This window comes from Aspergillus foveolatus, assembly GCF_047715535.1.
Source record: "Aspergillus foveolatus strain CBS 279.81 unplaced genomic scaffold BDW70scaffold_34, whole genome shotgun sequence".
Lineage (NCBI taxonomy): Eukaryota > Fungi > Ascomycota > Eurotiomycetes > Eurotiales > Aspergillaceae > Aspergillus > Aspergillus foveolatus.
Window position 1 is genome coordinate 85,619 of NW_027396098.1, and position 25,742 is coordinate 111,360.

Genomic DNA, 25,742 nt, shown 5'->3' on the forward strand with positions numbered 1-25,742 from the left:
ATCGTCGTTCGTGCCCAATTCGGACTAGTGCTTCACCCTTGCAAAAAAGACCAGGGGCGGCTATGTGCGGAGTTTCAGAGACCGCGATATCTTCTACTGTGGAATTTTAGACCGTCCCATGAAGCCCAAAATCCGATTACGGTGCTTCCTCCTTCAAGATGCGTTTTCAGCGCGGTCGTTAGCTCGGACACAGCGACGACATGCCACGGGTTCCTCGTCCTCTCCTCAACCTCTCCAACCGTCCCCGGTTTCCCGTCGGTGGCTGCGGCTGACGTTGGTAACGGTCACAGCCGCGGGAATTGGTGCATACATAAAATGGATGCAGGACGTGAAAACATCCTCTACGACCTTGAACCCAGGTCGGTTCACGCCATACCAATTAGTATCTCGCGAACCTGTCTCATCCACTGGCAGCTTGTTTACGATCAAGCCTCCAAAATCAGATGGAAGCGACCTCGAAGTATATGAAGATGCATGGAATACTGGGGTATGGAGTGTTATGTTCAAGCAACCACAGCTGCAAATCGGCCGTGACTATACTCCTCTGCCGCCAACGTCAGCTAATGAGGACGATGAGTGCTTGCGATTCTTCATTCGCAAAGACCCCTTTGGAGAAGTTTCCCGGTACCTGCACAGCCTGAAGATAGGTGCACATATTGAAGTACGTGGACCTCGAATTGAGTGCGAGATTCCTCCAGATACAGACAGAATTCTGTTTATTGCTGGTGGGACTGGAATTGCACCTGCTCTGCAAGCGGGACATACCCTTCTTCGACGTACGGACCACATCAGAAAACCCACAATACACATTCTTTGGGCAAATCGGCAGCGGCAAGATTGCGCTGGTGGGTATAATGAGACTACGGACACAACTGCTGAAGCGCGAATGTCATGGCTTTCCGGGCTCTTTGGATCTTCAAATTCAGCTACAAGGCCGGCTCCTGCTGAGGGAGCGGATACTGTGGAGCCGTCTCTTATCGTTCGAGAGATCGAGGCTCTCAAAGCGCAGTATCCTGAGCAAGTTACCGTGCAGTATTTCGTTGATGAGGAAAGCAGTTTCATTAGGGAAAAGACCATATTGGACTGCACCAAAACCGCCGTGCCGTCCTACCCCGACAAGAGCAAACGCAATTTGATCTTTGTTTCGGGACCGGAGGGCTTCATCAGCTACATGGCTGGACCTAAGCTCTGGGCGCAAGGCATGGAGCTGCAGGGTCCTCTAAAAGGCATCATAAAGGAGCTTGATCTTCAGGATTGGGCCGTTTGGAAGCTTTGACAGTCGTAGGCCTAATTCAATCCAATTGACCACCCCTCTGTAGTACAGATGTAATGCATTATCAGTTTTAACGATAGAGGGTATCTGCCACCAGATTCAGTGTATTAAACCGATAATGCCGATAACGGAGGCGGCGGCGCCCTTTTTGCCGAGCCATCCTCGAACTTGAGTCTTGAAGACCGGGTTGACCAATGATAATCCGCGCCACCTGATTCGCCAGGAACAAAGGTAGAAGACCGAAACCCGCAAAATAATTCGGACACCCTCAACCATCTTCTCCGCACTCCGCAAGAAGAACAATGACGGTAAGTTGCCCTACGATACTGTCAATCGTGCTGTATGTACTGTACTTCCGGTTTACTGACTCCATGCAGTCACGTTTAGTGTCACAAGGCGGCCTCGGTCGCCGCTGGGCAGTGCTGCGATGCGCGCTGTCAAAGACCTACCAACGACGAACACTCACTTCCACCAGACGCCAATTCCAAGACGTTTTCCAGTCGCAACTTGAAGATCCCACCTCCGCTGCTCTCTTTTCTGCTTTGAACTCTTCAAAAGCCGTACCCCAGACGCTTACCGAAAAGATCGTACAGAAGTACTCTGTGGGATTGCCACAGGGCAAGTTCGTCAAGTCTGGCGACTATGTTACTATCCAACCCCACCGTTGCATGAGTACGTTCAATATCCAGGAGCTAGCTCCAAACTAATGTTGGCCGGAGTTGTGACTAATAAGATGAATTCTAGCACATGACAACAGTTGGCCATGCGCATTGAAGTTTATGTCCATTGGTGCTTCTCGTTTGCATAACCCGGATCAGATTGTGATGACTCTCGACCATGATGTGCAGAATAAGTCTGACAAGAACTTGAAAAAATACCGGCAAATCGAGGAATTCGCCACTCAGCACGGCGTGGAGTTTTACCCCGCTGGTAGAGGTATTGGCCATCAGATCATGATCGAAGAGGGGTTTGCCTGGCCTGGTACTCTTGCAGTCGCGAGTGACTCCCACAGTAACATGTACGGTGGTGTTGGGTGCCTGGGCACTCCCATCGTGAGAACTGACGCGGCTAGTGTTTGGGCGACGGGTAAAACCTGGTGGCAGATTCCCCCTGTGGCGAAGGTGACGTTCAAGGGCGTCTTACCACCAGGTGTGACCGGTAAAGATGTTATTGTCGCCCTTTGTGGTCTGTTCAACAAGGACGATGTTTTAAACCATGCGATTGAATTCACCGGATCTGAGGAGACAATGCGAAGCCTCTCAGTGGATACTCGGTTGACCATCGCCAACATGACAACTGAGTGGGGCGCTTTGTCTGGACTCTTTCCCATTGACAGCGTACTGAAGGGGTGGCTGAGGGGCAAGGCCACGACGGCAGCCATGGGGCTTGCGGACGGCCCTTTCAAGACCCGGGCTGCTGAGCGATTCACGCACCCGCTCCTAGAGCAGCTGTTCGAGAATCCGTTGACTGCTGATAAAGGCGCCAAATACGCCAAGGAGCTGTTTCTGGACCTTTCAAGCCTTTCTCCTTACGTCTCTGGACCCAACTCAGTCAAGGTGGCTACTCCTCTTAAAGAACTTGAGGCCCAGAACATCAAAGTGGACAAAGCATACCTTGTCTCTTGCACAAACTCTAGAGCCTCAGATATTGCTGCCGCTGCGAGGGTTTTCAAGGAGGCTGCCGAAAAGAACGGCGGCAAGATCCCCAAAATCGCCGACGGCGTCAAGTTTTACATTGCGGCTGCGTCAATTCCGGAGCAGTTAGCAGCTGAGGGAAGTGGAGATTGGCAGACATTGCTTGAAGCTGGAGCAACGCAGCTGCCCGCTGGGTGTGGACCCTGCATCGGTATGGGCCAGGGTCTGCTGGAACCTGGCGAAGTCGGTATTAGTGCTTCGAACCGTAACTTCAAGGGTCGTATGGGCAGTACTGAGGCGAAGGCGTATCTGGGAAGCCCGGAGGTCGTCGCTGCCAGCGCGCTGAGCGGAAAACTCAGTGGGCCCGGCTGGTACGAAACCCCTGAAGGCTGGACAGAAGTGATTTGCGGTGAAGGAGACGGCATTCGCGAAGAGGATCGAATGCTCACGAACGAAGAAGCTCTGGAGAAGATAATAGGTCAGCTGGATGACCTTGTGGCTGACGGTGAGAAGCGTTTCGCTTCGGAGACCCCGGCAGTTGAGAAATCCGAACAAGGCCTGACAGAAATTTACCCCGGATTCCCCGAACGTGTCTCTGGAGAACTTGTCTTCTGCGACGCCGATAATGTCAACACAGACGGGATCTACCCTGGAAAGTACACCTATCAAGATGACGTGCCCCCTGAGACTATGGCCCGCGTCTGCATGGAGAACTACGATCCAGAATTCTCGACCATTGCTAAGGAAGGAGATATCCTGGTAAGTGGTTTCAACTTCGGCTGTGGCAGCTCTCGAGAGCAAGCTGCCACTGCTATCCTGGCGAAGAAGATTCCTTTGGTTGTATCAGGCAGCTTTGGAAACATTTTCTCCCGTAACAGTATTAACAATGCTCTGATGGGCCTCGAAGTCCCACGGCTGGTCAATCGCCTCCGTGAGACATTTGGCGACAAGGTTCTCACTCGCCGTACTGGTTGGACTCTGACCTGGGACGTGCGGAAGAGCCAGATCGAGGTTCAGGAAGGCCAGGGTGGGCCCAAGTGGACGCACAAGGTTGGAGAACTACCACCGAACGTCCAGGAGATCATTGCCAAGGGCGGTTTGGAGAAATGGGTTAAGAACGCCATTGGTGCATGATCAATGAGCCTGTTACTGAACGAGGATGGATTTTTTGTATTCTATTATACCCAGCGTCTCCCTTATATGCCCAGGGAAATTCAACTGCATTGACATAACCCGGCGTTAAGTCAAGCTGTTATGCGTTCAGGTGCTTGTGTCTGGCATCTGCTGTTGTTCCGATCTTAGAGCCTTGGCGATGGATATGTATGTACCTATATAAAAGCGACCTTATTGCTCAATTAGACAGATTCTATTGTTCCCATAATTGGGCGGTTTGTCCTCGCGAAACTCCAGCTGAACACAATAGAACTTGGACATTGCACTTGATGGATGCTGCATGGTGGAAGCCCTCTCAGGAAAGGTTCTGGTTCTTCCACAAGGCACATATCGGCTCTCGCAGTCGTATGAGGGTGCTCTGTAAGGGAGGTGTCATAAGGAGACATCAGGGAAGGCTTCATTTACCGATATATTCAACAGACAGATCGTCTCTATACGAAAATACTCCTGAAATGAGTCTGTGCCTAGGCTTCTGGTCTCTTGCATCTACAATTAGTCCTTTGCAAAGAACTGTGCAATCTTATCAAATCCCACGGACTCCTTGATCCAATGCCCGTCATTTTCTGCCGCGCTGAACTCGAGCCACTCAACAGACATGCCCATCGTCTCCTCCACAACCCTCTTTGTCTGTCTTCCCAATTTCACCGGCACGCGAACATCATCAGTCCCGTGCATCAAAAGCACGGGCGTTGATAGAACAGCTGTATCCACTCCATTTAGTCCGGAGCCACCAAAGATTCGCTTGGAGAGAAACTCCAGCACGAGCTTGTCACCATCTTGCCCATCTTCTAGCTCTCTTCCCAAAGCCGCAATCTCCCCAGAAAAGGGCAGCCAACCACACATTCCCAGAAACCCACCCAGCCTACCTCCCAAAGACGCAGGAAGACAAAACAAGGCACATAACCCCGTCGCCATACCTTGGCTAATCCCTCCAAGCAACACTAGCCCCTTCTTACCCTCGAGCAATCCAACCTCTTTCTCCAGAAGCCGTACAATAAACTCAACTGACTTCCTTAGCCCTTCCGTCTTCATTATCCGCTCCTTCTTCTCAGAGCCAAAATCAGCTTCAGGCTCGTTATTCTCAGCATTTAACGGCCCCGCCTCGAACCAAGTACACATCTTCTCCTGGAACATATTACTTTAATACACGCGAGACGTGAGGAACACCCAGCGCCAGGTTGGGAAAGCTGTGACTAGATCAATTCCATGTGAGAGGTACGAAGAGAACATGTCTTCTGGGAACTGAGGGCCGGAGCTTGCGCGGCCGTGGAGGAGGATCGCAGTGTGGGTGTGTGGGTGACCAGGTTGGGGGTGTTTTATGTGAGGTTCTGGAAATGGGGAAGACATTTTATGGTTGAGACCGCGAGCAGAATAAGGCTTTCGATTGGTGAGTCAGGTACTCGATTGATGATGACGATTTGTTTAGATAGATGGAGAGGGTGCCCAAGGAGTGCGGGTTGGCGTTAAGATGACGGCCATCTGAACAACTTCTAGCGAGGCCCTGACAGCGCAGAAGACGGTTTACGCAGGTAACCTACGTTAAAGCCAATAAGCGGGCGAGGACAACATGTCAAGGCGTGGAAGTCCAGGCCATTGTCACGCTATTCCTGTTTGCTTGGATATCGTCGACAAACAAGCATACTCACATCAATTAAAAGCACTAATCATGAGAGGGCCGATACGAGCAGATATGGTCACCCTCATGAGCGGACTGACTTATGCTTTGCCGAAGTAACTAGATCTTATTATGTAACCTTCCCGGCCAATATTGAGGAGGGTTGCAGAAGGATTAAACCCGCAGGGCAACAAGTGTCCATTGTCTCTCTCCCAAGCCTACCCTTGGCCTGCTTGGAGCGCACACAGCTGACAACGGCGCTTTTGTTGATGCTTCCATGCATCCTACTTCCGACCAAGCGCCTCAAAAGACTAGCAAACAGGACGCTGCCCTTGCTGGCCCTCCCATTTCACTCAGGTATGATGGCTCTGCCAGACTTAGATTGGATGGCAGTGACAAAAGCCCTTATCGCCCCGGAAGTTGCGAATACCATAGCCGATCAAGTATCTTAGTCGTGATTGGTGTCACTCAGCACGGTATATGCCTACTTCCCAACGCAGAACTTCTCGAAGACCACGCCCAACACGTCTTCGACATCGCCGCTTTCACCCTTGCCCGTAATTGAGGCAAGGGCATCTGCAGCATAACGCAGGTGCTCAGCGGCCACTACAATATCCACCTCTGATTCAACCGAGTCCGGTCCCGGAGACCCTGAATATGGGCCATCAAGGATATCGCGAGATGAGGTGGGACTAGCTTGAGCTAGGAATTCTTCCAAGCTTTGAAGGCACAACTGCAGGTTAGAGCTTTGACGATGACTAACCCCGAGTGAGTCTTCCCAGTACGATCGATCGTACTGCCCGTTGGCGTCTCCTTCTACTCCGGCTGGGGTGGCCATTTCCTCGAATGTGGAGATTAGGCCCTGCAGGAAGGACGGCCAGGAATTCGTCACTGGCTTTTCGAGTCCATCCGAAGATTCAAGACATGAGATGCCGAAGACGCGCTTCTTCGGTACCTCTGGGAAGATCTGGTTCACTTTCTGGGCTATTTCGTGTGGCACTTGACCGGCCTCGCTCTGATCCAGTGGTGGCAACCGGTCGCATTTATTGATGGCCACAATTATTTGCTTGCCGGCACGCACGCACTCGTTGGCTGCATCTACAACGTCCGGCTCCACGGCAAGTCGGAATGGTGCCCCTTCATCCGATCCTTCCTCCACCGAGATCACCACAACAACGACGTCGGAGGCCAAAGCTCGCGCGCGAGCCCGCCGAATCCCCTCCTTCTCGACACTGCCAATCACCAGAGAGGCACCGCCGGGAGAGTTAGAGCTAGGCTCCGATCGAATACCCGCCATGTCACCCAACTTACAATACCAACCGCCCAGGTCTATTCCCACATCTACAATATCCCTGGTTGTACCTTCCTCTGTACTCACGATAGCAGCCTCTCGACCAACAATCCGGTTCAAGAGCGAGCTCTTACCCGCATTTGGCGCTCCCAGCAGGGCAACCTTTATCCCACTACGCATCAGCTCGCCCTTTGATGCGTTCTGAATGTGCAGCGCGATCTGCTGGCTGAGAGCCCGCACCTGCGTCGAGACGGATAGAATCAGATCGGCCGATGACTCATCAAAATACTGATCCTCGGAGAAATCAATCAATGCTTCAAGCTCCCCGCGTGCGTAAAGTAATTGTTGACGCCATTGCTCGTATCGCTTTGATAACGCGTCACTTGCGCCACGTACAGCCAGGCGCCGCTGCTGTTCTGTATCTGCCGCGAGAGTGTCACCCAGTGCTTCAATTTGCGGGAGATCAAGCCTGTCGTTCATAAATGCCCGCCGGGTGAACTCTCCTGGCTCTGCGTAACGAACCGAATGCTCCTTTCCGCTAGTTTTCGATATGGCTGACAGGACTGATTTTACGATTGCCGGTCCTCCATGAAGATGAAACTCCAGTACATCCTCGCCAGTAACTGTCTTAGGGCCAGGCATATATAGTACTAGCGCTCCAGCATCTAGAATATCTGCTTGGCCACAAGGTTCGTCTGAGGCCGGGTCGTAGACGGTGCGAACGGCTGCTACCCGAGGACGCGGAAGTGGTGCTTTGGGACATAATGCTTGGTAAATCTAGAGCAATATGGCAGATATTAAGATATACTCCTTTTGATTCTTCCGTAGGGAAATGCAGTTCGCCTACCGAGACACAGGCCGGCCCCGAAACCCGGACCACGGCAATGGCAGCGCGACCAGGAGCCGTTGATAGCGCGTAGATAGTGGAATCAACCCCGTAAAGCAATCGAGAGGGCACTGTCGCTGCGAAACATCGACGTTGTGATGTCGATGAAACACTGGTATTCAGGGCATGGCACAATGGATGCGCTCTAGCCCAGGGTTGGTTCCGTGGCAAGCGAACGGGAGTAGCAACCCATCGCAAGTGCCAGAACGGAGATGCCCGCATGCGCGGAGATATATAAAGACAAATGCGAAGAAAGAGAGATTGAATGGATGACCGGAGACTGGGATCATTGATCTTAATGCTGCTTCACCCAAGTGGACAAAATGAACCCAGATCACGTGAGTCCCTTACGGTCGAACTGGAGTCGAGCTCAGCAGGGCCTACTACCCTAATTCAAAACTAGGTCAAGGGCATTACTATACAACTAGAGTTATGACAGATTTATTTTGAACAAACAGTCCACCCATATCGTCACGCCTGCGTGCCGAATAGGAAACTCGTGCTCAATATTGACCAATATAGTCGATAGGCCAGACATCAGAACTGTAAGGAGAAGAAAAGAATATGTACAGGGACGTCATAATTAAGAAATTGAATGCTCGCGGTGGATGCGGTGGAAGATGTACTCTTGAAGAGAAAGGGTAAAACGCAAGTATACGGGAAGATGCAAGATATGTTAATGAGAGACGGCAGGAGGAAAAGGTGATCATGACATCAAACCTGCTCCCGTCACGCTGGATAGCACAAACAACAAAAAGGAGAACGGCGAATGAAGGGTAAGGGGTTGGAGGTAGACGGGTCGAAGATTATAATAACATAATGATGGGTCTCCGAGACGACGTCATGTAGTCTATTCAAACATTATATTAGGGAAACGAAATGGGTAATAGGTGGTGGGTGCGTCGCTTTTTCCTCTGTTTGAGAACAGCTAGCTTGTCGAGGGACGACGTTCATCATCAGGTGTGTCAGAAGCATCAGATGATAAGACAATAGTCGGAGGGTTCAGGGTCGGGTCTTCTCCATTTGGAGGGCTAGAAAGTGACAAATTTTCCGGTTCCGCTGACGCGCCCTGGGTCGAAGTTGGTTCTGTCACAGGGGACAAAGGCGTGGTATCATTGCTGTCCTTGCTTCCACTTGTGGCTCCGTTGCGTCTCCTTAACCGGCGCTTCCTTCGTTCCTCTTCTGCACTTTCTCTACGCCTTCGCGTGCGTTCCGGGTCAGGGCTGTCTCTCAACATATCTTGTAGCATGCTAGCTGCTCGGTCCGCAACATCTTCACTTTGCGAGGCAATTGGTGAGCTGCCACCCTCAGGTTCCTGGATAGTGGGACTCAATAGGCTAGAGTCGGTAGCATTTGTGTCGGTGGCACCGCTGTTCTGTCCGCCATTACCCGGGGCCTCGGCGCCTTCGAGATCTGGGATCTTCTGCCCCGAGGCGACTCGAACTTGGTGCCGCTCCTTTAATCTCGCACGGCGACGACGGTCACGCTGATCTTTGGCTTGAGGGGCAGCAGCACGTAATTTCTCCAGCAGCGAATCCATGGCTCCGCTTGTGGCTGGGGAAACTGGGGCATCTCCTGCCCCGTCTGCGCCATTCGCAAGACCGACATTGATGCGCTTGCGAGCCAAAGATGCTTCAGTGCGCCTTCTAGCTTCCTCCAAGGCGATGTTCTTCTCTTTCGATTTCTATTATCACGATTAGCATTAAAAAAGCAAGAAAACTGGCTTAGCAACATACCTTCCACTCCTGTAAGAACGCGGCCAACTTCGCAAAGAAATCCCGCCGAGCACCATCATCGGTATTGTCTTCGCCATAGAAAACCATAATATCGTCATAGGTCTTGACCATCTCTTCAAGGTAAAGCTGCATCTGCTCCGCTTTTCGCCTAGCATCTTTCATACTGCGTTGAGTAATCTGGCTGACACGGTCTTGTGGATGGAACTTTTTCGGGTCGCTGAGATTGCCCGCATCCAAGCTCGCCTGCACATTCTTGATGTTATCGATATACTTCTTTGCATCAGTCCGCAGCTGGTCGACATTGAGTTTCTGGAGGCCAATAACTCCGCTGATCTGTTCGGTAAAGTCTTCCCATTCAGGGTATTGGTTCCGAACGATACGTTCAACAAGATCTGCAAACGTCGTCTCATTCTTGTCGTCCTTGACCATTCCGAGACGAGCCAAAGAGCTCAGCTTGAAACCCTGCGCTTGCTTATTGGCGTCGTTCATGAAGTTGCCAATGTCTAGGATTAAACCAAGCACGTTCATCAGAGAAACAGAATCTCTCAGAGATTCGCTCACCCGCACTACCTCCCTGAGCTTAGCAGAGATATGCTCGTAATCTGGCTCAAAAGACCGAGTCAAAGCAAGCGCACGCATTCTTGCCTTCCAGTAGTGATTCAACTCAAAGGCAGTATAGAGGTAAATCTGATCTTCACGAGTAAGCTCACTGGGGTCTTGTTCTCGTTCGGTATTGGCAGCATCAGGTCCAGTCCAATCTTTGCTGTATGGCGCCATGAGTTTTGATACGTTTTCCGGTATTGTGCACATTTCATCTCGCTGCAAAAATTCCATGACAACCATGTTGTCCAGAATCTCGGCGTCGCAATGTATAATCCTTCGGACAACCTCTTCAGCCGGAAACTGAGAAAATTTGGACAAGGCAATCTGAAAGTTCTTGGATAAGTCGTTGGAGATGATTTGTTTCTTGTCCTTTCGTTGCTTTGCTGCCACACCACCTCCGAAGATTTTGGTCTCCTTGGCCATGAATAGCCGTTCCACTTCATCCAAAACTCCCCTCTTGGCCAGCTCAACGTACTTCTCCTCCTTCTCCTGAGGAGTTGTGCCGTGAGTTGCCCATACTGTAACTTGCGGAGTGTCGACCTTGTCCCAATGAAGGGCCTTGAGTTTCTTTTTAGGTCTGATAGAGGACATCACAGGTATAGCGTGAGATGGGGCACCTTGGGAAGCCAAGTAGTTTGCTCTCCATCCACCAATAACCGTGCCAGGTGGAGGGGGTGGAGGTGGCACGCCAAATGCACCGCCAGGAGGCGGCGGCGGTGGAGGCGGACCGCCAAAACCACCAGGTGGAGGGGGAGGCGGCGGGGGTCCACCAAACCCACCCGAGGGAGGAGGAGGAGGAGGGGGAGGGGGAGGGGGGCCGCCAAGGCCACCAGGAGGAGGTGGTGGTGGTGGCGGCGGAGGTGGTTGTGCTGCTCCTGCACCTGGGGGTGCTGGAGGCGGGGGCGGTGGGGGAGGCGGAGCTGCTCCGGAGTATCCTGGATGTACGGGAGGAGGGGGAGGAGGAGGCGGCGGCGGAGGAGCCGCAGCGGCTTCGTCCACAGCGTCGGTTTCGTCCGCTCCTTGTTCATCGGCTTTGGTGGCTGCACCTTCTGCTGGCTGTTCAGATTCAGTTGGTTTGCCCTCATCCTTCGCATCATCCGCATCGATCTTTGGAACCTTGGCAGCAATCTCACCGAGAAGGCCAGTTGCTTGTTCTGGGTCCATACGCGGCCGATGAAGATCCACAAGTCGGGCCTTAGCGTAGACAACTTCATCATCAGTTTGGCCTTGCTCCTCGGTGGCAGTATCCTCCATGCCCTGGATGTAGGTTTTCTTGCGGTAAACCGATCCTACTGGGTTCAGGCTGAGATTCAGGCGGGCTTGCTCTTCGAAGACTTCTCTGGGCCCAGCATCGCCATCCATTTGCTCACGGAGCTCACGCAGTCGGTCCGATGGGTCATGCTGGCCCCAAACTTTACCTTCCAACTTGAATTGAGTCTTTGTCCTTTCAAGCTGCTTCTCTAGCCGTGTCAACAGCTTCTCTCTGTCCAGGATGCCTCGCATATGAGCGGGATCTGTCTCGGCCTCTTCGATGTTGGACTTCTTCGCATTTGATGCCGCAATATCTTGAGCGTCGCGAAGCATAAGGTAGAGTTCCCGCGTCTCCAGCTCATTCCGCTGCAACTCTTGAGCACGTAGCCTCTGAACATCAGCAAGCTCAGCCTTGAGCATCTCATTTTGCCTGCTCTGCAGCTCAATTATACCGGTCTGCTCCTCAATCTGCTTCTGCAACTTTTTCACCAGGCCATCCGCGCCCAACTCAACCTGCGCCTTCATCTCATCTCGTTCAGCAAGTGCGGCTTCTGCGATTTGGCGCGCTTCCAGAGATTCGTCGTACGCTCGTCTCGCTTCTGCATCCGTATGTAGTCGATCTAACAAGCTCTGAACAGTGAATGTCAATCCCTGCCGCAGGTCAAGATCCGGTAGCCTCCTATCCATAGCCACATAGCTTAGCATAGCATCCACAAGCTGGTACATTCTGAGACCATCCTCCCCAGAATTCTCCCGGATGAGAAGCAGATGCTGCAGAGCTGAAAGGAAGTAATCGTGGGCTCTCGTTCCATTGATGCGACTCGCGATGGCGTCAGTGATCTGAAGAGGGTCGGTCATGTCCTTAACCTCCCCCTCAATACTATCCTTCGTACTGCTACTCTCGCGTTGCAGTAAATCTTCGTAATCAATGGCCTCATTCTCCCGAAAATGCTCAATCTGTTTATCAATAACTTCATATTGAAAGCCTTCCATCTTCGACAAAAGTCGTTTGATGCCACAAGATATGAACTGTGCTCGGATATGACATCGTAACTGCAGGTCATTCTCGGGTGCATCCACCAACATGTTGATGAGGATCATGGTAGAAACCGCATACTCCATAAGAAGATTCTCCATGCCAATTCCACCACTACGGTACTCCTCGCTCGCACCGACCAAGCTGCCCATCTTGCCACGACCATCAATCGTTACCTCAACAATGCGCATCCAAGCATCGAAACGTCCAGTTTCGCCCTGATGATTTTTGACATGATCCATAGCCTGCAGAACCCTCTCGTGGCCTTGCCCTTCAGCCCAGTGGCAGAGAAATGTAAGGACTTCGCTGACGAGCTTTCTGGTATTCAACCGGGGAGAGAGCAATGAGCTGATGAGGGCCACAATGATCTGTTGATGAGCGAGAGCATCGTCGGCACCATATTTGTTGTTCATCAAAGCTTTCAAACATTTGACTATATCGTATTCACGGTCCAAATCCTTGTCGCCGGATGGAGGTGCAGGGACCGGGCCAGTAACCTTCTTGCGGTTGATCTTTACGAGTACGTTGGTCAAGGCGATTTGACCTTGCGCCTCGACGAAGGCTTTCACCCAGCTGATCGGTTGCGTTCGTAGACTGACACTCAAACTAGCTAGCTGTTTGGAGGTGATGGTGTCGTCCATAACCTTCTTGACATACCACTCCGGACTGCCTTCCTCATCCGCTCTTTCGAGAATTCCGGACGGACCATCATACCCATGCGTCTCTCGAGCTTTTTGTTTCCGTTTCTGCTCCCCTTGCAATTCAGTCAATCGATCTTGATGGACCAATGTCCACTTCTTCGACGCTGGGTATGCCATCATTTGCCGCCTGGCTTGCTCCGGAAGATTTTGCCAACCTCGTTTCTGCATTAACTCTAGAAATAACTGGTCCACGACACGATCATCCCTCGGCCTAGTTAGGTACTGCTCTGTATTTTGCACTCTAGGCTGGGCTGGAGGTATTGCGCCTTGTGCGCTCGATCCACGGCCAGAGTTCATGGCGGCGTAGTAATTACTTCGATCGTTGGAGTGTGAAGGCAAGGTTGTACGAGAAGAACCGTCTGTTGAGATATAACTGGAGCCTCGAGTATTCGATGAAAGTGAGGAATGAATACTAGCTTGGTCAATAGACATGCGCGAGTTTGTCGAAGAATCCACCGTCGACGACGAGTGATGACTGAGCCCTGCATTACCCGCAGAGCTTCCAGGTCTTCCCCATTGCTGGTATCTTGCTCCCTTATCCCCCGTGGCGCTTGAGCTCATTGCTACTCCAGCAGCATGTGGTGGTGGTCGGGGCCCTGTTGGGTGTGAGTATTGTTGGTGATTCCGCATGGCAGATGGATCCCACGCTGGATATTGATGAAAGTCGCCTACACCCTTCGCCAAGTGCCCTGGTGATGGCTCTTTTCGAGGGGATGTCTCAGCCTTGGAAAGGTAGTCAACAGGGATTGGCGATTGGGTATCTGTCGACAAGCTCTCAAACGGAATCGAAGTAATTGGGCCAGCTGATGTGGAAAGAAAGGACGGGTCTATATCAGCGCCGAAATCAACAGACTGAATTGAAGATCGCTTCGAGTATCGTGATGATCGAGAACCGGCAGCACTTGATGGCGGGGCGAGACTCTCCCAGCTCCCATGGGCATCCCACCGATCCTCTACCGGTCTCTCTTTATGTAGTTTTCTTCCAAAGAATGATTTGCCTGCGGATGTTTGTCGCGATTTATCGGATGTCGGCATATTGACGTGCGTCGCTGAGGGGTCCAGGTTCGGAGCGCAGCATGAGCGTTGTCACTAATAGGTTTCCTAATCTCAGTCGAAAATACCCCGAAGGTCCAAAGCTCTGCGCGAAAGTTGTGACATCAAACTTCGAGCGAACGATAATAATAGGTCGTTTGTTTAGAGCCTTTGACTCCTGACTGGATTGCACTAGCCTCGCCGCTCGGACAAAAGACACCGTCTTCCTCCTCTGCTGGACATCAGGAGCAGGAACAAAACAGATGATAACCTTGGACAAGCCTGACCCCCGTAGCTCTTTCTGCTGAAAACCGCAATTCGGGTCGAAAGTATCTTAGATTGTCTAAGGGGGGGGGCGCCGGCGGCGGCTCTTGCCTAGAAGCGGGTACAAATGTTACGTACTTAGTCAGCATTTAATATCTTAGTCAGCATTGGACATGCAGACTGGGCCTGACGATGATCGGACCATTGTCGATACTGAAGTCGTAGTAGCTATGAAGACGAACGGAGGTTGGTAAATGGGCTCTAAGCTATTATAAAACTGTGCCGGCCCGTAAGGATTACGAATCCATAAGTCAACATGGGCGCAGCGAGTCTGGCGAAGGTGCGCATGAATTACTCTCCTGAGATATAACCAAGATTCCCTTCATTTACTAACATTCTTGTCAGACGCTCTTCATTCCGGCCGTGATATCTCTAGCCCTATATGTCCTCATTTCCTTCATAATCCTTCCTTTCTTCCGCCGCTACCACCAACGATACTCGCAATACCTTCCTCTAGAAACCATCACAGCGCATACATCTTCACTTTGGGAGCGCATAGCAGACGCAATCATGCGTCGTTTTCTTCCCTCTTCCTGGCGACAACAAGCACATATCTCTGATCCGAACGATAATATCAGCATTCTGGACGAGGAGGGGGAGATAATGGTCGGCATGAATATGGACTCTGCGCATCGGGAGGCTTTAGAAAGACGACGAAATACGGTTGCTGAAGATGAGGGAAGGTTAAGCCGGGAACTTGAAGAGGGATTTATGGATGATAGCGACGAGGAGGCCAATCAGGACAACTGGACAAGCAGGCATCGGTAAAGCTTTGGTCTTAGCACGGCCCATTTTCTCTTCAATACTGTTATTCAACCTCGATCGTATGTGCTTTTTCTTTCATATAAATGGGCCAGGCTTGCTGTGTGCGAATATCATTGTTCCCTCCTATATCATGAAGATCTATTCGCTATATAATTGCTTGAGGGAATTTGCCGCCACGCTTTCTTATATATTACCATATCTCGAATGGACCGGATGTACAAAGTATAGGCGGGTGGTTTGTGAAACAATACTACCCAATAATTGACTTGTGAATAGAGGTTTTCTAATTTTGAAGTGACTTATTTCATTTCATTTCAGGTATCATAACTAATAAAGAAATGCGCCACCCTCAATGGGGTTGTAGACCAGGAAAATGCGCCATATAAGTATTATCATCAACTCATAGCAACTGACGCTCTTCATTTCTTCTCACGCTGACCATAGGCCTTGGTAGCATAGTCACCACCGTGAACGATCAGGTCTTGAGGCTGGTAGTCAAAGCGGCCGGAGAAGTAGCTCTCCAGAATGGCCTTGGTGCCGTTGGCGTAACGGATTTGGGCGTCAATGGAGGTGCCAGACATGTGGGGAACAGTGGCGTTACCACCGCCCCAAGGGTGCTCGGCGTAGCGGAGTGGGTGCTCCTTGGGAGCGGGCTGGGGGAACCAGACGTCACCACCGTAGCCGCGGAGGTGGCCGGACTTGAGAGCCTCAGCAACATCCTCCTTAACAACAATAGCGCCACGAGCAGTGTTGACGAGCCATGAACCTTTGTGATACATTAACATCGCAATAACCAGGTATCAAAGAGCAGACTTACCAGGCTTCATCTTAGAAATGAGCTCCTTGTTGAAGAGACCACGGGTCTTCTCGTGCAGAGGGCAGTTAATGGTAACAACATCACACTGAGAGACCATCTCCTCAAGAGAGTCCACGCGGCGAGCGCCAATCTCCTTCTCGACCTCAGGTCGCAGGGGCTGGTAGTCATAGTAGAGGAGCTCCTTGCAGTCGAAGGGCTTGAGACGGCGGAGCACACGCTCACCGATACGGCCAACACCAACGGTTCCGACAACCTTGTTCTCAAGGTCGAACTCGTTCTTAGCAACAGCGGCGACATTCCAGTCACCGTTACGGATCTGGTCGTGGGCGGGGACGAAGTTGCGGACGAGGAGGAGGATGGTCATGACAACGTGCTCAGCGACGGAGACAACGTTGGAACCAGTGACCTCAGCAACGGTAATACCACCGTTGGTCTTGTTGGCAGCGTCCAGGTCGACATGGTCGGAGCCAATACCGGCAGTGATGGCAAGCTTGAGGTTCTTAGCCTTGGCCAGACGCTCAGCTGTGAGGTATCCAGGGTGGAAGCTGTGGTTATGAAGGTTAACGGGCTGAGAACTGGCGAGGTATTAGAGGGAGCTACTCACGGGGTGGTGATGATAACTTCGGCGTCAACAAGCTCCTTATCGAAAGTCGAGTTCTCGCCGTCCTTGTCGGAGGTGGTCACAAGAGTGTGACCCTGCTCCTCAATCCACTTTCTGATGCCGAGCTCGTTCTCAGTGGTTCCGAGGAGACCAGGCTGGTCTTTGGCGTGAGAGCCACCCTAATGCTTCGTTAGTTCGCTGTGAAGGGAGTAATAAGCCAGGGGAAAACTCACGTCATAAAGAACCATAAGAACCTTGCCCTGAAGGGATGAAGAACTTGTCAGCGTGCGTCCAGAAGGAAGACCAGTCGACGCGCCGAGACGCCTGTCGAGTCTGGGTCTGATCGAGGCATTGGATGATAGGAGTGAGGAGAGCGGCCGTCCCAGTTGACGGGGAAAAGAACGGATAAGTACCATTTTGAATGTGTAAGAAGCAAATTGCTAGAAGAAAAAGGTTGTTGAGGTGAATAGAAAGACGGATCTCTAGAACGGGGTCAGCCAGCTGCTTTAATTTGATTTTGTACGGTCGTTGTCGAGGTAGCTCTCATCCATGAACCTAAACGGACAGCACGGAAGAGCGGGGGTGGTGACGGCATGATGTGGTGAATACATCACTGGAAAACATGCGCAAGATATAGACGAGGGGGCTGATATCTTACCAAATCCGGTTACAGGATACTGTCAGGGCGGAAGATGGTTGATAGTGAATGAGGAAGGAAACTCAGAATAGACAGGGAATATAAGCCATTATATAGAGGCTGGTTCGCTTCTGTAGAGCGGTTTCGCAACCTCCTTTCCCCTCCCTCCCTCCATGGCCAGTCAACCCACCCGGAAAGAGATCCGTGAGCGGAGTTCCACTGAACGCATAGAGCAATGCATCGATAGAAGGCTGTCAAAGCTCGATCCGTGCAACCACCTGGGAAAGGGTGGGGAACATTGTCCACGCATTATTGGAGGGCCTCCGCACCTGCAAGCGGTTACGCATACCTGGTGAGGGGATCACCAGCCTCTTCGGCCATTTGGATGGAGACCGACCAGGGAGCCTCGTCTTGAGGCCTTCTAGCTTCAGCCGAAAAAGGTAGGACGTTTACACCCCTGTCAGCTCTGCTGCCTCAGGTTGGCTTGCAACTGGCCGACATACATTGTCGCTGGCTGTCAGTATGATCTGCAACACACGGTCTTCTCCGCATGAGGGGTAAGCTTCCACCCCTCCCCCTCACTTGACCCTCAGCAAAAAAGTCCCAGCTCAGAGCGTGGAATTGACAAAAAGGAGATAAGTAATAATAAATCTTTGTAAATGTAGAAGCACTCGATAGAAATCTACAGATTAATTGGTACAGCCTGTTTGTAGTATATTTGGCCCCTAATGTTCGCGATCAAGCCTGGCAAAAAACAAATAATATGGCTGAAAGAGTAGTTTGGAATTTCAATTAGCACTGGTCTTGAGTCTGGACATCAAGAAAATCGGCACAGTAAGTTTCCAAGGAAGTTGCTACTATCATGCCATGATACAGGTCGTTGGCCACTGCGCAGCCCGCACAATAATAATGACGTTTCGGAGCCCGCTGAGAGGGGTCCCGATATCAAGGATTGGGGAATAAATTGCGTCAATCCCACTGCGCTCAAATTCTAGAGATGGAAATTGAGAGATGGAGTCAAGTATCGACCATCGTCCCAACGACCGAGTCAACTCCGTCGAAGCTGTACTATCACCGAGTCAATTTCTCCAATGTTTGCCTCACCATCTGCCCGGAGGTTGTATGCATGAGGGGTTGACTCCATTTGACTCCACCAACCGCATTCTCCAACACCCAGTTCAAATCCAGCCCCAAATCAGCCCAAAGGTCGAGGCCTTTACCCCAATCATACGTTCCAGGGTGAAACGCGGACGTTTATACATGCCGCAACACTGCGATACCATACCGGAGAAAATATGTGGGCTTGATTCGCAAGGTACTCTATCCTATATTATGACAAATCTAATATACACAAGTCGATGAAGCGACCGACATACCGTTCAAAAGACAATGTTCACCAATTTTCCGCCCTTGACTACAATCACCCTTCTCCGCTTCTCCCAGTCGTTCCTTTCCCGTAACCAGAGACGTCCTTCTTCGGTTTCCAAAATTCGACTGATGACATAGTCCTGCTCTGCCGTGGCACCTTCCGGAGTTGTCGGTGAGAGCATTCTTGGAATAGTGACGGTGAATCGCAGCTTGCCATTAATCTGGACCGCCACAACCTGTCCTCCGCGCGCAGCTAGAATATCAGCTTGTTCTGTGGTTAAGGGAGCGGCTGGCCACGGGCAATCAAAGACTGTCAGAGCTTTAGGTTCGGATTCCGGCTGCTCTGTGACAATGGAAGAATGGAGGATTTCCCAGCACTCCGACGCCAATGCCGGAGCCACAGGAGCCAAAAGCCGGAGAAGGGAAGAAACGGTGAGATGGAGGATATATGGTGAAGTGGGGGTAGATGATATGAGAGAGTTGGTGAGTTTCGTCAAGTCAGAGATGACAGTGTTGAGAGCATAGGGATTTTTCTCGAGACAGCTCGTGACGGAACAAACGGCTCGGTGAGTGGTGAGAATAGCGTCGGCATCTTTATCACTCAAGCTTTGCAACGGTTCCAGGCTCGCAGCGTTGACAGAAGCTTTTTCTAGATCGGCACGGTCCACCTTGTACGTGGATGAAGCCAGAGTTTGCTCTGCGTCCACAACAAGCTTCCACAGTCGGCTAAACCAGCGTTCGATACCAACGATCTTCGTCTCGTCCCACTCGAGGATCTCGCTCACAGGCGCCGAGAAGAGCACATGGGCGCGCGTGGCATCGGCACCATACTTTGAGACGCACGTCGTTGGGTCAACACCATTGTGTTTGCTTTTCGACATTTTCTCAAACGATACAGACGGCGTTTCGCATGTCTTTTTGATAACAGGTTTCTCTGGAATAGAAAAGTCGAGTTCGGAGGGAAGCAGAAACCGGCCCGTAGATGGCTCCGTGTACGTTTTACCATGAACCATGCCCTGGGTAAGGAGAACTTTGAAGGGCTCTGGTGGCGCGGCTAACTCTCCCGTGCGAGCGATTTCCGGGAAAAGGTCCGACTGGACGAGGAATTTGTAGATGAAGCGAGAGTAGAGCAGATGCAAAATTGCGTGCTCGACACCCCCAACGTAAACATCGACCGGCCGAGCCACAGAGGGAGAGAAAGGCCGCTGTTTGTTTGCAGAGTCCAAGAAGCGGAGGTAGTACCAAGAGGAATCGACGAAGGTGTCCATGGTGTCTGTGTCGCGCCTTGCTTTGCTTCCACAACTCGGGCACTTGGTTGTAATCCATTCCTGATCAGACTCCAGGGGGCTTCCCCTTTTTTCTCTCAGCCAGTCTCCCTTAAGCTCGGGCAGCTTGACCGGAAGGTCGCTCAAAGGAACAGGCTGAGGACCGCAATTGTCGCAGTGAATTATGGGAATCGGAGTGCCCCAGTAACGCTGGCGGCTGATCAACCAATCCCGTAGCCTCCATTGCTCGACAAAGTCGGCATGGTCAGTCGCTCTAAGGTCGTTCGTAATCATTTTCCCAGCCTCGCGAGAATGGAGACCGTGATATTTCCCACATTTTGTCGTGAGGAAGCCTTCGTGGGTGAAAGGCCGTGCCTCGTTGATTGGGATATCACTATTTGCATCGGTACTGGTTGCGAAGTCCTTCTCCGGGCTCAGAACGACAGGAATTGATTTGGGATCCGCGTTTTCCCTGAAGAACAAAAAGTCTCTAGAGTCATGTCCGGGCACTCCCATTACCGCGCCCTCGCCATAATCGCTGAGGACGTACGGCGCCACATACACCGGCAGCGGGCGATTGATATGGTTGGTGTCCTTGTCAATCACGCGCAGAGGATTCGTAACACTGAGATGCGGCAGCTTATACCCGACTTTTGAGTCTGTCGGAAGCATTGCTGCCTCATTCAAGAAGTTTTGCAAAGCCGCATCCGTCTTGGCTGCCTCCAAAACGAGAGGATGATCCAACGCGAGCGCGAGGTACTCTGCCCCATAAAGTGTTTCCGGCCGAGTCGTAAACACGTTTATATGCTTGTCCCCGCTGCCCTCGCTGCCCTCAATGACAAGGGGAAATTTGATCTTCGCGCCGTACGATTTCCCCAGCCAGTTCCGCTGTTGGGTAAGCACTCGCTCGGGCCAACTACCGGTAAGAGAGTCGAGATCCCCCAGTAACTGGTCCTTGAACTCAGTGATACGGAAAAACCACTGTCTAAGCTTCTTCTTCTCGACTTTGGCTCCGGATCGCCATGAGCAACCGTTGGCGTCGACCTGTTCGTTCGCCAGCACCGTCTTATCGACCGGATCGTAGTTGACCATCGCATCCGCCTGATACGCAAGGCCTTTCTCATATAGCATCAAGAATATCCGTTGCGTATGTTCGTAGAATTCCGGCGAGCAAGTCGCAAACTCCTATCAACTCATGAGCGATCGTATTTACGGAGATTTCCAGGCTAAGCCATACCCGCTCCCAATTGAACGAAGTCGAAATGCTCCGCAACTGTTCCTTCATCTTAGAAATATTCTCCGTCGTCCAGCCCGCAGGGGAAACTCCATGCTGGATCGCTGCGTTCTCTGCCGGCAACCCGAATGCATCCCAGCCCATTGGGTGCAGAACATCGTGCCCGCGCATTCGATAAAACCGCGCCAGCACATCCGATATCGTATACACTCGTAGGTGTCCCATATGTAATGTCCCAGACGGATAGGGAAACATTGAAAGTATGTAAGATTTGGGTTTCTCACCAGCCGCTCCCGCAGTGGTATCCGCAACGACGCCAACGGGCGCCCGAATTGACCCATGCTCTTGCCATATTGCCTGCCATTTCTTATCTAGAGCCGGCAGATCAAGATTCCTAGATTTAGAAGTCGCGGTTGTGCTCACGGTAGCGTAGGAGAAGCCCGAGGGCGATCGTGGAGGTACTGTGATTGTATTGCATGTCCGAGGGACGAGCGCAGCCCGGACAGGGCTCGATCGGAAACGGAAAAGACGTTGCATGATTTAGAGTGTTCATGCTGTCCAATACTAGAAATATGATGCCATTGCTCATAGGACGGGGTATGAGGATCCGATAGACAGAAATAACAGCCAGTTGTTTCGCCAGTCCGCAATTGATGTTTAGAGTTGAGGTCACCGGGCTTATAGGAGCCTAGGCCATATTCGGTTTAGCGCCGAATCAACATTGGAAGTGGTTTTCGACGATAACATGGATCTTTTTTTAAGTCCAGATAAAATCATCCACTCAGAAAAGTCTAAACTTTGAACTAACCTGGATTAGAACACATAGAAAAACATTTTGTCTCAGATTGAGCTTTTTTCTCGATCAACAATAGGTTACCTCATCTATCGCACTAAGTTTATACGTACACCTTTGAGATATAGAATCTGTATATATATATACGCTTAGCCAATGTTGAACCAAGCTTATCCCAACAAGCCCATGTAGTCTAACCCCAATGCGATTACTGGAAGAAGTTCTATAGCCGCAAGATGGTTCCGTCATGGTCTATCCCACCCCTGAAATGATCTGACAGCACTCTGCCCCCGAGGATAGTTTCTTCCACAACGCCCTCAACGTGTTTGGGTTCGATGCGGCCATACCAAATCCCTTTACCGGCCAGCGGATGGGCCACAGACGAGTCTCCGTACTTCATGCTTTTTGGGATATAAACGATGACGTTCCCAGCATATTTGTGTCCGCCGATATGACTGATTAGCCCGATATGAGCACGATCTGGGCAATCAAAATTGCCGCTGTCAGGACCAGCTGGGGTATATATACCCTTGGACTCCAAGATCTTTCTGAACTGCTCTTCCAATATTGGCGCCATAACTCCGCATCGCATATCACGGCCTCCGTGACCGCATATCAGGATAACCGTGGAATGCTCTATATCCACAGCGTCGGGGAACTCTGATGCCAGCTCTGGCTTTCGGAGCAACTCGCTATGTCGCGGCTCGGGAAGAGTCTCTGTCATAGGACTGAGTTGGGTGGGAAGTAGGAATGCTTTTACAAAAGTTGAGAGGTTGGTGGTCGTTTTCGGCGAGTCTGAGACATTAACCGGTATTGAAGGGAAGTACTTGAAGCTAGGAAACAAGAAGGCCGAGGCAGTGTCTGGAGAGCAAGAGTCCGTGGAGGAAGGGGGTAAAGAGGAATTTGTGACCATAACGTTGTTGAAAGGCTATATAATCAGCCAGAGAGGTCAGCCGGCGCATTAAGGTGGCGGCATAAGGGACACCGAGACACGACTTACATCTGCATATGGACCGCCACGACCCATCAACTTCTTCAAACCCCTCACAAACTCTCCCCAGCCTTGTTCCTTCCCGTCATCCTCAATTCGACTTGTCCAATCTCTTTGCCCTGTACAGACGACAATCTGCTGAGCGTAAGCCGCCATTGTCCCGTTCAGCGGGTGGTCATGGTCCAGCGGCAGCCCTTCCGGCACGGACGGCGTCGGTGGACACGAGCATTTCGGTTCAGGACAGCTTTTAGTAACAGGAAAGGGCGTCGGGATTTCCAGAGGAATTCGTCGCTCCCTGAAAAGGCAATTGGAGCTTGACAGATTTCGTATTGCGGCTGTTGTTCGCGAGTTGGTCCCGATCTGTCGGGTGGCAGGTGATCGCCAGCCCGGAATCAGTAGTCTCATACTCGAATGAGGCAAGTATGCACCAGAATCTTTGATAGTATATTTTGTATAACTGCGACTCGCAAGGGAGAAGTCTCAAATCGCCTATTGAGAAATGATGTAAGAAAAGTTGTTCTCCGGAAACACCGAGGCCGAGTCGGAGATAAGAGAGCGATAAGCTACAAATTTATGCGGAGAAAGTACTCCAACGAATGAGCGTAGATATATTAATCCTACGTCTATGGGCATATTATCTAGGAATAGTCTTGCATCAAGATTGGCGGCCTGTCATGGAATGGCATGTTAGACGGTGAAACCCGTCAAGATGCAACAGACTGGCAGGGTTCAAGGAGTCAAAGATAGCTCCCCAAGGAAAACATTTGTTTGCTATTCATCAGGAACTTGTAAACTCTGCCAAAGCGTGCGGAGACTCTGTCAACGACCATAACGAGTACCCAAAACCAATAGCCCCTCCAACGAGGAGCGCATAATACGCGACAGTCCAACCAATACCAAGGTGGCCATAAGAGTACTCTAGGCTTCTGTCAGAATCCTCTTTTCCTCTATTGAAAGTAGGCCTTATTGGAACTGCAGCCTCGACCCTTCCCCACAGGCGAGGAAGTCCACACCAGTTGCAGAACATGTGAATCAGGATGACGGCGAAGAGAGATCCCGTTCGCAGATAGACAAAAGTGGCGTACCAGCCAAAAACTGTTGTATACGCGAACTGAAAAACGGAGCGAAGCACGGCTGCGGTAGCCGAAGTATCCGGATGGGTCAATCGGAACTCATAGAAATGATGCACGTGTGCGACTCCGAAGTACAAGGGGGCCACCCAAACAACGCGTCCTGGATTGATTCTGGCGAGTAGGTGGAGAGGTATTATGGCCGATCTGAACATGACCTCCTCTGTGACGGGACCCTGAATGGCACCGTTAATCAGATGTGCTAGATGGACTAGCGACAGTCTTACCGCGATATAGTTTCGCCATCCAATCCAACCACCTAACGTTTCAGAGATTCGATCTCTCTTAAACCATTCCCTCCATTCGCCCTCGGCAACTCCACGCTCGAAAAGGGGCCCAGTAAATAGAATGGTAGTCAAGAGCAAGCTACGGAAGATGTCCGTAAAGCTAATGGGCCACCAGCCCATGAGCTTGAGAGCATGGGTGAAGGACGAGTCGTCTTTGGCAACAATCACCCAGAGTACAGCCACGCTGCAGATGAGACATGACAGCGTTACAGCCCGAATCCTGGCTCTGATCACAGATGGAGCATCGCGACTCAGAGTAGCGGACGGCCGCATAGACGGCGAGACATAGAACGGGAGCACGTAAATCAGGGTCAAACAGACCTAGTCGCGTAGATCAGTCATTGCTCCAGAGTGCGATTATTGCTGTCTCGGGAGGGTATTCAGCAAATAATGAGCACCGTGCTCCGCGCTCCGCTCGCGGGTCACCTGTCTCATTCAAAAGAAGGGAGGGCGGTGCCAAATTACGGAAGCGCTGAGAAACGCTCAGACCAAGAGAACATACCGAGATGCCAGCGGCTGCCTGGACCGAAATAGCCGGCTCATCTAGACCTGACAGTTAGTAAACGTGGAATGGGATGGTTTGGCCAGAGAAAAAAAGGCAACTTACCGTCTTGTTTTGAGTACAGAGCTTTTAGACGAGTGAGGAGGCCGCTAACTGGGGCCATCCTCAACAGACTCCCAGTAGCTGGTGCTCAGGAGAGGGTATAATAATAGGGGGCGGGGACACCAAACAGATATGGAACAGTGTTCACTATTCAGTAAGATTGACGGCATTCGAAGAGTGAAAATAAAGGAGAAGTAGAGGTTCCAGGCAGTGTTGGGGACAGCCAGACCCTCAACGATATCTAGATTCTAGACTACCTCTCATTATTGACGAGGTGAGAAGCAGCAGAATCAGGGAAAGGGGATTCAAGTGATGCCTGAAACTTAAGGCTTACATGCACAGCCATTCCCAATGATCTAATCTCCCCCGACCCCAGAGTAGTCCAGAGGTTCCGTTCGCCAACGAGCAATACGAGCTTAACCGCGACATTAACATCTACTGCACCGCCGCGTGGCCGCGTGGCCGCTGATATCGACCATATCGGCCTTGTCAATTTCATGCTTTTCAGTAGCATATATAAAGCATAAAACTCTTAAGGTTCAGCCAGTGCCGGTACTAGCCCATCGTCTACACCGGAACGCCTTTCATATTTTAATTTATTGGTATTGAATGCAATAACATCCAAGTGACAGGCGCAATTAAGTCGAAGCACTCCATCTTCCAATGAGTTGGCAGTCCTTAGGGTGATCCTTCTG

The 25,742-nt window shown here is 51.3% G+C and overlaps 9 protein-coding genes across 9 annotated transcripts; 2 read left to right on the top strand and 7 right to left on the bottom strand.

Moving 5' to 3' along the window:
- Positions 1 to 118: 118 nt before the first annotated feature.
- On the top strand, positions 119 to 4,041 carry BDW70DRAFT_151249 (homoaconitase LysF; the record flags this gene model as incomplete). The annotated part of the gene is made up of 3 exons (XM_073739267.1): positions 119 to 1,261; positions 1,651 to 1,945; positions 2,018 to 4,041. 3 exons carry the CDS (start codon positions 119 to 121, stop codon positions 4,039 to 4,041), a joined length of 3,462 nt encoding a protein of 1,153 aa, XP_073594699.1.
- A 504-nt stretch (positions 4,042 to 4,545) lies between these two features.
- BDW70DRAFT_138832 (uncharacterized protein) lies at positions 4,546 to 5,765 on the bottom strand. Its single transcript, XM_073737292.1, has one exon. The coding sequence runs from the start codon at positions 5,212 to 5,214 to the stop codon at positions 4,573 to 4,575; it is 642 nt and encodes a 213-aa protein (XP_073594700.1). The 5' UTR covers positions 5,215 to 5,765; the 3' UTR covers positions 4,546 to 4,572.
- On the bottom strand, positions 5,755 to 8,139 carry BDW70DRAFT_138834 (tRNA modification GTPase). Its single transcript, XM_073737293.1, has 2 exons — positions 7,834 to 8,139; positions 5,755 to 7,763 (listed from the first exon to the last, which is right to left on the bottom strand). The coding sequence occupies exons 1-2, from the start codon at positions 8,092 to 8,094 to the stop codon at positions 6,180 to 6,182; spliced, it is 1,845 nt and encodes a 614-aa protein (XP_073594701.1). The 5' UTR covers positions 8,095 to 8,139; the 3' UTR covers positions 5,755 to 6,179.
- A 661-nt stretch (positions 8,140 to 8,800) lies between these two features.
- BDW70DRAFT_161188 (formin sepA) lies at positions 8,801 to 14,234 on the bottom strand (the record flags this gene model as incomplete). Its single annotated transcript, XM_073740952.1, has 2 exons — positions 8,801 to 9,556; positions 9,609 to 14,234. 2 exons carry the CDS (start codon positions 14,232 to 14,234, stop codon positions 8,801 to 8,803), a joined length of 5,382 nt encoding a protein of 1,793 aa, XP_073594702.1.
- Positions 14,235 to 14,723: 489 nt separating this feature from the next.
- Positions 14,724 to 15,605, top strand: BDW70DRAFT_138840 (uncharacterized protein). The gene is made up of 2 exons (XM_073737294.1): positions 14,724 to 14,835; positions 14,901 to 15,605. The coding sequence occupies exons 1-2, from the start codon at positions 14,812 to 14,814 to the stop codon at positions 15,321 to 15,323; spliced, it is 447 nt and encodes a 148-aa protein (XP_073594703.1). The 5' UTR covers positions 14,724 to 14,811; the 3' UTR covers positions 15,324 to 15,605.
- Positions 15,606 to 15,607: 2 nt separating this feature from the next.
- On the bottom strand, positions 15,608 to 17,244 carry fdh (formate dehydrogenase (NAD+) FDH1). The gene is made up of 4 exons (XM_073737295.1): positions 16,972 to 17,244; positions 16,742 to 16,917; positions 16,138 to 16,682; positions 15,608 to 16,086 (listed from the first exon to the last, which is right to left on the bottom strand). Exons 1-4 carry the CDS (start codon positions 17,152 to 17,154, stop codon positions 15,740 to 15,742), a joined length of 1,251 nt encoding a protein of 416 aa, XP_073594704.1. The 5' UTR covers positions 17,155 to 17,244; the 3' UTR covers positions 15,608 to 15,739.
- A 1,430-nt stretch (positions 17,245 to 18,674) lies between these two features.
- Positions 18,675 to 21,852, bottom strand: BDW70DRAFT_138846 (leucine--tRNA ligase NAM2). The gene is made up of 2 exons (XM_073737296.1): positions 21,246 to 21,852; positions 18,675 to 21,193 (listed from the first exon to the last, which is right to left on the bottom strand). The coding sequence occupies exons 1-2, from the start codon at positions 21,777 to 21,779 to the stop codon at positions 18,755 to 18,757; spliced, it is 2,973 nt and encodes a 990-aa protein (XP_073594705.1). The 5' UTR covers positions 21,780 to 21,852; the 3' UTR covers positions 18,675 to 18,754.
- Positions 21,853 to 22,122: 270 nt separating this feature from the next.
- Positions 22,123 to 23,504, bottom strand: BDW70DRAFT_138847 (sucrase/ferredoxin-like domain-containing protein). The gene is made up of 2 exons (XM_073737297.1): positions 23,036 to 23,504; positions 22,123 to 22,963 (listed from the first exon to the last, which is right to left on the bottom strand). Exons 1-2 carry the CDS (start codon positions 23,429 to 23,431, stop codon positions 22,259 to 22,261), a joined length of 1,101 nt encoding a protein of 366 aa, XP_073594706.1. The 5' UTR covers positions 23,432 to 23,504; the 3' UTR covers positions 22,123 to 22,258.
- Positions 23,505 to 23,635: 131 nt separating this feature from the next.
- On the bottom strand, positions 23,636 to 25,283 carry BDW70DRAFT_138848 (CAAX prenyl protease RCE1). The gene is made up of 4 exons (XM_073737298.1): positions 25,051 to 25,283; positions 24,946 to 24,986; positions 24,384 to 24,764; positions 23,636 to 24,332 (listed from the first exon to the last, which is right to left on the bottom strand). The coding sequence occupies exons 1-4, from the start codon at positions 25,106 to 25,108 to the stop codon at positions 23,805 to 23,807; spliced, it is 1,008 nt and encodes a 335-aa protein (XP_073594707.1). The 5' UTR covers positions 25,109 to 25,283; the 3' UTR covers positions 23,636 to 23,804.
- Positions 25,284 to 25,742: the final 459 nt, after the last annotated feature.

Bases quoted from the DNA above. Each gene is read 5' to 3' on its own strand.
- BDW70DRAFT_138832 (XM_073737292.1), bottom strand. From the start codon at position 5,214: ATGTTCCAGGAGAAGATGTGTACTTGGTTCGAGGCGGGGCCGTTAAAT.
- BDW70DRAFT_138834 (XM_073737293.1), bottom strand. From the start codon at position 8,094: ATGCGGGCATCTCCGTTCTGGCACTTGCGATGGGTTGCTACTCCCGTT. The intron at 7,764-7,833 runs GTAGGCGAACTG...ATATTGCTCTAG, and splicing joins CGGGGCCGGCCTGTGTCTCG to ATTTACCAAGCATTATGTCC.
- BDW70DRAFT_138840 (XM_073737294.1), top strand. From the start codon at position 14,812: ATGGGCGCAGCGAGTCTGGCGAAG. The intron at 14,836-14,900 runs GTGCGCATGAAT...CATTCTTGTCAG, and splicing joins GCGCAGCGAGTCTGGCGAAG to ACGCTCTTCATTCCGGCCGT.
- fdh (XM_073737295.1), bottom strand. From the start codon at position 17,154: ATGGTACTTATCCGTTCTTTTCCCCGTCAACTGGGACGGCCGCTCTCC. The intron at 16,683-16,741 runs GTGAGTAGCTCC...TCATAACCACAG, and splicing joins GAAGTTATCATCACCACCCC to CTTCCACCCTGGATACCTCA. The intron at 16,087-16,137 runs GTAAGTCTGCTC...TGTATCACAAAG, and splicing joins CATTTCTAAGATGAAGCCTG to GTTCATGGCTCGTCAACACT.
- BDW70DRAFT_138846 (XM_073737296.1), bottom strand. From the start codon at position 21,779: ATGCAACGTCTTTTCCGTTTCCGATCGAGCCCTGTCCGGGCTGCGCTC. The intron at 21,194-21,245 runs GTATGGCTTAGC...ATGAGTTGATAG, and splicing joins CTTCGTTCAATTGGGAGCGG to GAGTTTGCGACTTGCTCGCC.
- BDW70DRAFT_138847 (XM_073737297.1), bottom strand. From the start codon at position 23,431: ATGAGACTACTGATTCCGGGCTGGCGATCACCTGCCACCCGACAGATC. The intron at 22,964-23,035 runs GTAAGTCGTGTC...CTGATTATATAG, and splicing joins GTGGCGGTCCATATGCAGAT to CCTTTCAACAACGTTATGGT.
- BDW70DRAFT_138848 (XM_073737298.1), bottom strand. From the start codon at position 25,108: ATGGCCCCAGTTAGCGGCCTCCTCACTCGTCTAAAAGCTCTGTACTCA. The intron at 24,987-25,050 runs GTAAGTTGCCTT...TGTCAGGTCTAG, and splicing joins TCTGTACTCAAAACAAGACG to ATGAGCCGGCTATTTCGGTC. The intron at 24,765-24,945 runs GTATGTTCTCTT...CTACGCGACTAG, and splicing joins AGGCAGCCGCTGGCATCTCG to GTCTGTTTGACCCTGATTTA.